This window comes from Limanda limanda, chromosome 16 (genome assembly GCF_963576545.1).
Source record: "Limanda limanda chromosome 16, fLimLim1.1, whole genome shotgun sequence".
Classification (NCBI taxonomy): Eukaryota; Metazoa; Chordata; class Actinopteri; order Pleuronectiformes; family Pleuronectidae; genus Limanda; species Limanda limanda.
In genome coordinates this window covers 14,157,535-14,169,179 of record NC_083651.1, presented here as the reverse complement: position 1 = coordinate 14,169,179, position 11,645 = coordinate 14,157,535, and the positions used below count along the sequence as shown (strand labels likewise).

Sequence of the window (11,645 nt, the reverse complement as noted above, 5' to 3'; positions counted from 1 at the left end):
CACACACACACACACACACACACACACACACACACACACACACACACACACACACACACACACACACACACACACACACACACACACACACACACACATTCACATACACACAGACACACTCACACAAGGACGTGGAGAATATGTTGGAGGTCCAAGAGGAGAGGCCAGCGGCGGCAGGTACAGCAGCGACACATTTCAACAAGAAGGAGCGAGGGAAGAAAGAGCGAGAGGAGGCCAAGGACAGTCGGGGAAACCTCTCGAACATCGGGAATCCTGTTCCTGGCTCAAGGAACGTGCGCGCAAAAGCGCCGCTTACGCACACGGGCAGTCCTCACCAGCTCATCACTCCACCCTGTTCTGTAGTCCTGGGAGCCCCATCAATGCACTCCAATAGGCTAAAGAACTCCCCGTCCAGCAACACACAGAGGTGAGGTTAAAACTTATGGTTTAATGCAGTGTTACACTTACACAGGGCTGTCATTGTTATAATAAGTGTGTGTGTGTGTGTGTGTCTGTCTGTCTGAGAGAGAGAGAGATGCCAATGCTTTTTAATAGCCTAATCAGCAAAACACTTATCTGAATGTTAATTAATATTGTGCATTCAATCCAGAGAGTATATGAGCAGACAGGAGCACAGCATTTTAGCTGCACACCAAGTAAAAATTCCCAATCATTATGTTAAGCACATTCTTTTTTACGGTTGCACAGCATTGTTATCAGCCGCAAGTGAAACAAAATCAAGTTTTTGCCCTTCTTTGTTCTGCTAACTGCTGATGACTGAGCCACTAAGTTACATTGTTCCACATCAATAACATATGATTAGACTTTATTGGGGCAACACAGGCTTCTATCCACTGCATAAACCTGTTACAAGTAATTCAAGTTATCAGCTGTCATTGGTTCTCTGTTTTTATTATCAGTGGACAAGATAGAAATGCACTTAGTTCCAGAATGAATGAAGGGAATCCCCAGTGCTACAAAGCAAGTTCAACTTTTACTTTTTCTTTCTGGCTTCATTAAGCCTTGAACCAGACATTCTGGGATTTAGGAAACTGAATTTAAACTATAGCTCGTTTAACTTTGGGTTTAACCCCAGGCTTTCCCTCGAGCTATTAAAGTAATTATGTAAAAGAGGCAGAGTTATCATTAACAAGAAGTATTTCATATGATATGAGACGAAACACTGATATCTGCAGGTAATTGGATTATGGAGACAGACGAAAGATACATTCCACCGCATTACGAGAAAAGGGTTTTGATTATTACTGTAATGCTAAGATTGCACTGTTATGAATTTAGGAGTTTTAATGAATCTCTTACTGAGCAGGTATTTTTGCTTGTTTGTCGAACAAACTTCTGTGATGCAGATAAAAAAAAAGAGAAGCAATGTTTGGACTGTTTCTGCTGTTAGAGAGAGGAGAGAAGTAGTTGATGTTTGAGGTCAATCCGACTAAACTGTTTACTTAAAAGCAATGGACGCAGTGTGCGGGTACTTTTTCTATTTAAAGAAATTGAAGGGTTTGGTTATTTCCAATAAACATCCCTGTCTCCTCATGCTATCAGCAGCACTTGTATGGAATAAGAGTGAAAGCATCAACACTGTCTGGATTAAAAAATATTTTTTTTCAGTAAGAATTTAAGTGTAATAGTTCTGTTGTATTTATTAGGTGTGATATAATATCCCTCTGTTAAAAAGCTAGAATGTAAAGGAAAGTCTGGAGCAGCAAAGCAATTCCACAAGAAAATCTACTTTAATTATTGTTTATTAATATGTACAAAATTTCAGTTTATTGTAAAGTCATTTGTCCCGTTTAGGATCCTGTAGGAACAATGATCAGAACCAGTGATCTGATTGGACAGTGGTTGGGCTGTTAACAGGTTTTGAGGTGATCCTCAGGTTGGGTGTGAAGCATTAGTTACCATGGTGATTATACGCCTGGTGTAGTCTTGAAAGCCGAGGATTAAACCTAACCCTAAACTGTTTGGGTTTTGGCCAGTGACACTACTTAGAAAACTGTATGTGTCCATTTTCTGTAAAGCTGTTCGATGGGTTGCATAGTAATCAGTGCATTCTTCATTCCAGTGTTGGGTATGTCCTGACTCTGACCAGTTGCAAGGTGCGTTATGTGCAGAGTTAAGCATTTTGAAAAGCTGATCAGGCGCAAGTCCAACTCCAACCATTACACAGCTTCTTTTTTAGCATGTTTTATTTTGACCCATCCCAATCATTTGAATACAGTGAGCAACAGTTTCTAAGGCCAGTGGTTTGTTCAATGGAAGAATGCCGTTTTTGATGAGGGTACAAATCAGACTTCCTTGAGGAAACTCATGTATAATTGGGAGAGAACATGCTTTCTCCATTCATAAAGGGCAAAGAGTGAGACCTGCTTTTTTGAAAGTGTCTGTTCACTATCTAACTATAGCTGTCATGTAGCTTTGACAAGTTGTTACCAAGTGTGTTTACACTGTTTGTGATCAGCGGCTCAGTCTTGGCACTGTGATCAAATTAACACAAACCTGAGCACGTCACTTTGACGTGCTTTACAAAGTGTACTAGTCTATAGGTTGGGCTTTATTCAGATCTAGGATCAGCTTCTCCGCTCCATTACTTTAACTCAAAGGTCCCAATGTATGAATCCAGAGCAGATTCAGGGTCAGGGAGTACACTACACTTGGAAGTTTTCCCTGCTGACTCATGGTTCTGGAGCCTCGGGAAACGACTGTCTGGACTGCCAAAATTCTGGTTTTGCCTTTTGCCTCCTTTTTCTAGTTGTGTGTCTGTGTGTACGTACATACAGGGCGCTAGGCCGTTGCTGCGCTTTTTGAACATGTTGCCGTTTGTTTCATGCTACGAATGTGTGTATGTGTTTGAGGGAGAGAGAGAGAGACAGAGAAAGAGATTAGGGTGTGGTGAGAGAGTTCTCTGCCAGTTGGATATGTCCTGCTTGCCTTAACTGCTCTCATAACTAGTGAGCAGCAGTTATTTGCACATGGCTTGTGTCTCGACAGTATATTTCTTAAACTTTAGCTGTGTGCATTGAAATCCCAAGTCCGATAACCTAATCTCATGTTTTGACTTCTATGCCAACTTGTGGATGTCATAATGACATTGTGTGTAGCGGTTGCATGGACCAATAAACCGAGTGCAACATTTTACTTTTGGTCCCCTCCCTACCCTTGTCCTGGGCACCGCATTAGGTAACAAGGGTACTTGTTATAGTGCAGAGCTGGGGGATATCAGACTTCATGGATGGCCAGCTGCCTGAGTATGTACCCCTCCCCTCGTCTGGCTAGTGCCCAATTCACAGAACATGATTACTGGGTAACCTAACTTCAAGCCCCAGGCGTTTTTGCTTGATATGCCCCATTTCCTCCTTGTTGTGTGTGTTTCATAAATGGATACAAGGTCACAAATAATATAGGATGACAAAACATAACATTTTAGAAATGTGCAGTAATTTTACAGTTCATGTGATTAAAATGGACAATTACATTTGCAATTCATCAGTCACATAGCCCTGTTTTTAATATAATAGAAAATCAGGCTGGATGTCGTGGCCAAAAATCATTTCAAGATTCAAAATTCCATGTCATTTATCGAAAAATTGTAATGTGTGTGTCAATTTTTATTTAGTATTGATTTTTGCTTCGGACTAAATGATGTGGTTTTAAACTCTGAAATGGATTGAAAGAGACAAACAATGTGCTTACTGCCTCCTTACAGTGGACAAAGCAAAAGCCTCATATTGGTATATGTTGAGCCTTTGTTGTACTGCTATTGATGAAATATTTTCCTCTGACAGTTTTCTCTTTTTGTCTCTCAGCCCTAAACCTAAGACGGAGGCCATGGTACGATCACCTCCCGTCATGTCCCCCTCCACTGCCCCTCAGATGGACTCTAAAATGCCCAATCAGGGGAAACCAGGGAGCACTGGCAGCCAATCACAGTCCTCACCCTGTGATCCCAAGACCCTGGGCACGAAAGGGGCTCAGAATGTGGCAGGGGGCATGGGGCTAAAGAATGGCCAGGGCCTGACTTCTGGCCCAAGCTCCAAGGTCAAAGTCAAAAGGGAGAGAAGCACCTCGGTGGAGTCGTTTGAACAGCCAGAGAGCGGCACACCCACGAGTGAAGAAAAAGGTACAAACCACTGTAGCCAGTCAGATAATGCAATGTCCAGCTGGTAGTTGCAGTCAGATTGTGTCTAAGTTTAATATGAACTTTAAATCTAAGACTATTTAAAATGCTGTTTGTCAGTCCTGCCAGAATGTTGAAATGATTAAACTAAGGTAGGTAGGCAAGGTGCAGGAGTTTCTTTATGATGTTTTTAGGAGAATAATATGTAGCTGTGCTCTCATACTAACTGAAGGTATCTGTTTGTAATGAAATGCATTGAACTGCTCTGCATAGGAAGAAAAGCTACAGTGTTCAACGGTGAAATGTCTCTTGTGTTTGTGCTGTAACTGTTCCTGCGGATCGGGTAGTTTTATACAAATAATTTCCTATTAAGACAGTTTATTAAATGTATTCAGATGTTGCAGATGTTACCTAATTGCATCCCATGGTTTATTTAGTTTATTTATGTAACATTGCATAACTTAAGGTCATCAGAAAATGCTCTTTACATGGCAGAATCTCATTCATAGTTTTGTTATTAACGAATATTGGTGTCGATGTATACGTGCCTACTGACACTCGCACTGATAAACTGTAGCTCACTTACGTTATGTGTGTGTGCAGACAGTAGCCGGGTGAAGAGGATGTGTGTGGCGGAGAGGAGGCAGCCGTACAGTGGAGCTGACTGGTGCTCTGGGGGAGAAAGTGATGAAGATGACAAAGGATTCTTCAGTAAGTGTGTTAACGTGTACATCCAAGCATGTGAAGGAGCTCCTCCAATGATCAACTTGACTCATGACAACTATGTAGTAGAACTATGTTGCCCATATTCATGCGCTAGTCCCTAAATTCATGGTTATCCTGTTGTCTTCCCTTAGACTGTAACTCCAGTGACGTGAAGCCCCAGGACTCAGTCACACACTCTACCTCCAACGCTGGACTCAGTCGCTCCTCGACACCCTCCCACAACACAATGGGAGGCCAGGGCTCTACAACAGAACCAGCCAGTGGCCAGAAACCAGGCGCAAAACTTGTTTATGTCTTTACCACGGAGATGGCCAACAAGTAAGGAAGCTGAGTTATCATTTGTATTTTTGTGGCTGGTATCTTCAGCCTTAATTTGACACCCTAATACCTAATGTACAGATAAAGCTAACATGCTTTTGCTTTGTTGATTAGCATTTACAGTTTAAGTGTATCTCTCCAAGCTTTAATAATTAATGTGTTCAGACAGGCTAATTAAATCATCGTCCAATATATAGACTTTTTTTCATATGCAAAGCATACACCCACAGAGAAACCCTTTGTAGTAATACGGTTCAAAATTAAATGGGATTACTAACAATGTCAATTGCCTTAAGTATAACTCTGTGCCCCTGTCAACAGTGGTTGTTATGTTCTTTGATGTTTGTGTATTGCATTAAGATACTAGCTTCCCATTTCTCCTATTCATTGACCCAACTTTCCCAATTATAGCCTAAATCTGTTTTGTGTGATCTACACAAGCATGTGTTTCTCAGTGGGAGCGTACACTCTGCTTAGATTAACACTCTTTTGGGAATTAGAGAGTAAATATGTGGATCCCCGGGGAATGTGTGTTTCTGTGGAGGGCACAGTAGTTTGCCTCGTCAGTTGACCTTGGGATTACCTTCATGGACTCATCTAGTACTCATTCACCCGGCCCACCGTATACACACACGCACACTTATTGTGTCTGATGACTGATATCTGACTGTCTGCCTTCTTGTCCTCAGGGCCGCCGATGCAGTTCTAACTGGCCACACAGAAAATATCATTGCCTTCCACATGAAAAACATCTCCAACAGCAAGGACAAAGCTCACCTCCTCCTGGTAAAGACACAGAGACCTTTTTGTATTCCTCACATAAGCCCACAAACACCAGCATCATATGACTATCATAACTTAATCCTATTTCTCTCACTCTTTGTTATAGAACAATGCAGCAAGTGCTCTCCGAAATGACTCTAAGGCTCCTCAGCAGCCCTCATCCCATGCCCAGGATCAGAGCCATCAGCCTGGATCAAAACCGTCCTTACCTGGCATGGCAGAGCCAGCCCCAACCCAGCCTTCAAACCAAGTGAGCCAGCCTGGTGTTCTTCCACAGGAAGGGTCATCTGCTGCAGGCATGGAATCCAAAAATCTTCCTGGCAGTAGCCCCAGTAACACTACAGCTCCAGTTGACCAGGCCCCTGTCACCCAACCTGAGGCAGGCCTCAACCCTCCAACAACAGGTGAAGGAGGGCAGGGTGGAGGCTCTAGTAGTTCGGGACTGACACCCCAGCAGCAGCAACAACAGCAGCAGCTGGCCCAGGAGCTGCTGAACATGGAGGCCAACACAGAGGGTCTATCCCAAGAACAGTTGGAGCATCGGCAGCGCTCTCTGCAGACCTTACGAGATATCCAGCGCATGCTTTTCCCTGATGATCGTGATGCCCCACAAGCTGGGCCCCCCCAGTCTCATGGTGGACCGCACGATGGAGGCCCTGATGGTGCACCCCGGAGGTCTGAGCAGGGCCCCTTACAGGCAATGATGGCACAGTCGCAGAGCCTCGGCCCCCCAGGTGGGCCAGGAGGCCCCCGTCCACAGGGCCCACCCTTTGGCCCACCGCATGGTCCCAGGGACATGCCCCCATTTCCACAAGATGAAATGGGTCCACATATGGGGGTTCCAGGGGGCTGTGGAGATGGAGATCAGATGACCCCAGAACAGGTGGCTTGGTTGAAATTACAACAGGAATTTTATGAAGAGAAAAGGAAGAAACAAGAAATGCAACACCGGCCACTTCCTCCAGACATGATGATGCACCCTCATGGTCCACGTGGCATGATGCGTGGGCCCCCACCTCCCTACCAGATGGGGCCAGGAGAGATGTGGGGGGGTCCAGGTGGCCCACCAGAGCACTACCAAGAACGAATGGGCATGGGCCCTGGCCCAAGAGGTATGCCTCCACATATGCAGAGAATGCCTGGCTTCTCTGGTATGATGAATCCTGAGATGGAAGGTCCCCCAAGACCAGGAATGGGGTGGCCCGATGACATGCCCCCCCGGATGGGAGACGCACGAGGCTTTCCTGGAGGACCTGGGGGAATGTTTGCTGGTCCAGGGGGTCGTGGTGAGCGTTTCCCAAATCCTCAGTCAGTCCAAGAAGCAATGTTCCACCAAGGAATGGGTGGAGAGAAGGGCCTCCCTCCTGGGATGATGATGGACATGCAAAGGATGATGGGGCATCAAAGAGGTGGAATGGAACCTGGTAATGGCATGGGTATGTTCCCTAGAATGCCAGGGGATGGTCCTATGAGTCCATCATCTAGGCTTCAAGGAATGGGGGGTAGAGAAATGGGGCCTGAGTTTGGCATGGGTCCTGGCCCGGGTCCGCACATGCACCCTTCCAAACTACGAGATCCTACCATGAATATGAGTCCAGATGAGATAATGAGAATGAGAGGAGGGGGAGGACCTCCAATGGAGAATATGGGTCCACAGGGCAGGCCCATGCAGGGTCCTGTCTTTGAGCAGCCAGGAGACTTTCCCATGGGGCCTGGGCGGCCATTCCCCGGTGGTCCTGGAGGAATGAGGGGTCCACATGCAGAACAAGCCTTTGGTCCAGAGCACAGATCTGCACCATCAGGAGGTAATGGCCGTATGAACCACCTACCTTCTGGTGGCCCTTCACAAGGTCAGAGGGGTCGCAAGCCAGCAGATCTAAATGTCCAAGCAGGAGGGGGGAACTCGCCCAGTGTCAACCCACTTAAGTCCCCACCTCTAAGGCAAGTTCAGTCCCCAATGATGGGCTCTCCCTCGGGAAACCTTAAATCGCCTCAGACACCGTCCCAGCTGGCTGGCATGCTCACTGGTCCCACAGGCCCGAATGCCCCTCCACCTCCCCAATCATCAGCACCAATGAAATCCCCCCACTCCATGATGGGATCAGCAGGCGCCTCTCCTGTTCATATGAGGTCTCCTTCTCTTCCTAACCCCTCTCCAGGATGGGCTTCCTCACCAAAACCACCCATGCAGAGTCCGGGAATACCACCTCAGGGTGGCAAGCCTCCCCTCAATATCACCTCACCAAATATGATGGGCAATATGGAGCAAGGTACAACAATCTTTATTCCCTTTTCTGTGTTTATCAACTTATTCCACTGCTTCTTCTTACAATATGTGTCTTCATTTTGCAGTGCATATTTTCGAATGTAGATAATAAATAATATTAGGGACTGTTGTAAATGGTTTGGTGACACAATTGTAGTTGTCTGGTAAAAGTTTCTGGTCTCTGCAATTGTTTGAAAATCAAATGGATGCGGAGGCAATCTGCTACATCACTCATGTGTTAACACGACTGTATGAGGGCTGGGGTTGAGTGGGTTATGGGCCAATGGCTCCATCTTATGGCCACCGCATTTTAACGGGTGGGTTAAGCAACACTATCTAAGGGGTGTCACTATTGCCAATACCATTACACATAAACACTGCCTCAGAATGAAAACTCAACACTGTTTTATCATTTCCTTGTCATGTCATCTCCCACTAATCTTGCCCTCCTCTAGGTGGTAACGGTCCTCCCTCAGCCGCTCAATCAGGGGCTCAGTCTGGCTCCATGTCCCACCCAGGCAACGTCCCGTCTGGCAGTCCATACACAATACCACCTGAGCCTACTCTATCCCAGAACCCTCTCTCCATCATGATGTCACGCATGTCCAAGTTTGCAATGCCCAGCTCCACCCCACTCTACCACGATGCCATAAAGACAGTCGCCAGCTCTGATGACGACTCGCCTCCGGCTCGCTCCCCAAACCTGCCTTCAGTGAACAATAATGGTAAGACATCTGAAGTGTTTCTGTTCCTTGATTAATTTGTTGTTTCTTTTGATATACTTTGCAATGACTTTTACATAACATATCATTAATTTTTGTTTCTCTTGCTCATACAGGTATGGGAATGAACCATCAAGGAAATCCACGTATGATGGTGCCTGGAAATGCAGGACCCATGCCTGCCCTCAGCCCTCTGGGGATGAATTCAATGGGATCCCAGCCCCTCTCCCATGGCATGCCTCCACAGATGCCCTCTCCAAATGCCCCTAATATGGGGCCAGGTATGATGCCTCATGGCATGATGATGCCACAAAATCCCCAAGACCCAGGTATGGCAAACCCACAAATGATGAGCCAGGGACGCATGGGTTACCCTCATCGAAGCCAGGGATACCCCCTAACCCAGTCACCTTCGCAGCAAGGCCCCTTCTCCCCACACAACGGTCCTGGTCCTCAAGGTTTTCCTGGTCATCCCATGGGCTTCCAGGGAGAAGGACCTATGGGAGGACGGATGGGGAACATGTCTCATGGGGGAGATGGAGTTATGTGCAAACCCAATAACCCAGGAGGTCCAGAGTTCAACAACATGCAAGCTGGATTCAGTGATGCAGATCTTCACGAGGTGATGCGGCCGGGAGCGTCTGGCATTCCTGAGTTTGACCTGTCCAGGATAATCCCATCAGAGAAGCCCAGCCAGACTCTGTCTTACTTCCCCAGAGGTGGAGGAGACAACTCTGGGGGGAAACCACCTCACCCCTCTGGCTTCCCGATGCAGGGCATGATGGGCGACGGCCCGCCACGGATGAGTATGTCCATGCAGGGGATGGGGGGGATGCCTGGGGGCCCTGGTGGGGGAATGGGCCCCCAAGATATGCCAATGGGTAACCCCGGCCACAACTCGATGCGGCCACCAGGATTCATGGGCCAGGGCATGATGGGTCCCCAGCACCGGATGATGTCCCCTGGGGGTCCGGGAGGGATGATGCAGGGGAGACAAATGTCCCACCCAGGCCCTGGCGGTTCACCTAATATGATGATGTCACTGCAGGGCATGGGCGGCCCCCCACAGCAGACAATGATGATGGGGGGTCAGATGAGGCCACGGGACATGGACATGGGATTCAGTCCGGGGCCTGGAATGTTCTAATCCAACAGAAACCTTGTATCTAGAATGTTCTTGGACAAAATGCAAGGATGGAGTAAAGACCATGACATTTAGAGAGTGTTAAGAAAACTCTGATGGACTCAAATAAAGGAAGTATAATACAAAACATTAATGTCCTGTGGGAACTATTCCAATGGAGACTAGGACAGGCCCAGATTTGGAGTACTTTTTGCCACAAGAACATTTAATTTTGACTCATGAACTTCAGAATGTATGGGATTGTTGTGCATCGAATTCGCAAAAATGTTCTTGTGTTTTTTGATTATCTGACTATAAAGATGACTACATCGTCAAAGAGGAATCAACCTAACTAAAAGTCAGCGTGGAGATGCTACAGTATATGTCTACTTTTTTCAAATCAAAAAAAAACAAACAAATTTCTCATGAAAGTGGTATGGAACAAGAGAACGGAATAAGAAGAATTTGTGCTTTGTGAAGACTTTAGTGGAACTCCATCTTGTCTCTCGCTCCATTGTTTTGACTGTTTCTGTACAGTATATACGTGTGAGAGTGCGTATGCGTGCTTGACAGACTGTATGTTTGTGTGTTATGTATGTATGTGTCTGTATGTATAGGCATTCTATCAGTGACCTCTCAACTCCTCTTACCCAACTTTCACTGGGGGAGGAATGCCCCCTAAAAATACTGTACTGTTTACCATTGGTGGGCTATTCGAATTTTAGTCTATTTTAATTTCCTTTGTAACTCCAGTGTATAACAAACCAAACTATGACCTCATTAAGATAATAGTATTATTAAAAAAGCACAAACATGGACCGTCTGCAGAAAGCGTCTTCTTTCTCTATTTTTACCATTAATTGCAACACAATAAGTGTGAGCGTCCTGGCAGCTTTGCAGCACAACGATTATCTCTTGTCCATTTCAAGTTGTGGATGATTATTTGACACGGTGCTCTAAAACTTTCAGGACTCCAAACTTTCACCAGTGTGAATAATACTGCTACTACCCAGATGTGGTCTGTGTGTTCTTCTTGTTCCTGTTTTGTTTTGACTCTCTTGTTGACTCTGGGTAATAATCATTCCCACAGCAATAAAACCCCCCCAATGGTCAGCAGAATGGGACAGGCGTGGCTCAAATGTCACAGCAGGTATGCCAGGTATTATAGAACTAGCGCTAGGTAGATCTGGTAAAATTTTAGTGAGGCAGGTGTGGTGTCCGGAGCGAGACACACGGAAATGTAAACAAGTACTGCTTACCATCCAGTTGACTTCCTCTCTTTTCTCTATTGTATAAGCTTGTCATGTGTTTCTCCATTGGCTTTGGTGCAGAATAGCCTACCAGGGCTGTGGTGATGGACTACAAATAAAAGATATTGTTTTGGTATATACATGTTGTCCATGTAGTGTGTGTACTTGTGCGTGTGTCTACGTGGCTCTACTTGCATGTAGTCAAGTTAAGCGCACTGGGAGGTGTCTTTTGTCATTGTACTGTTGAACCGGCTCACCGACATTCAGCAGGAACAAGTTATACCAAGATGGAGCGTTGCCATGTAGACATTTTATCTGGAAG

At 46.0% G+C, this 11,645-nt stretch overlaps 1 protein-coding gene across 1 annotated transcript; it reads left to right on the top strand.

Annotated features, from left to right (window-relative positions):
- The first annotated feature begins 84 nt into the window (after nucleotides 1–84).
- Nucleotides 85–11,463, top strand: bcl9 (BCL9 transcription coactivator). Its single transcript, XM_061088470.1, has 8 exons — nucleotides 85–427; nucleotides 3,825–4,138; nucleotides 4,739–4,846; nucleotides 4,993–5,179; nucleotides 5,869–5,965; nucleotides 6,069–8,232; nucleotides 8,684–8,953; nucleotides 9,067–11,463. The coding sequence occupies exons 1-8, from the start codon at nucleotides 141–143 to the stop codon at nucleotides 10,095–10,097; spliced, it is 4,458 nt and encodes a 1,485-aa protein (XP_060944453.1). The 5' UTR covers nucleotides 85–140; the 3' UTR covers nucleotides 10,098–11,463.
- The last annotated feature ends 182 nt before the right edge of the window (nucleotides 11,464–11,645 follow it).

Coding starts and splice junctions, on each gene's coding strand:
- bcl9 (XM_061088470.1), top strand. CDS start 141: ATGTTGGAGGTCCAAGAGGAGAGGCCAGCGGCGGCAGGTACAGCAGCG. Junction 428..3,824: donor CCGTCCAGCAACACACAGAG/GTGAGGTTAAAA, acceptor TTTGTCTCTCAG/CCCTAAACCTAAGACGGAGG. Junction 5,180..5,868: donor ACCACGGAGATGGCCAACAA/GTAAGGAAGCTG, acceptor TCTTGTCCTCAG/GGCCGCCGATGCAGTTCTAA.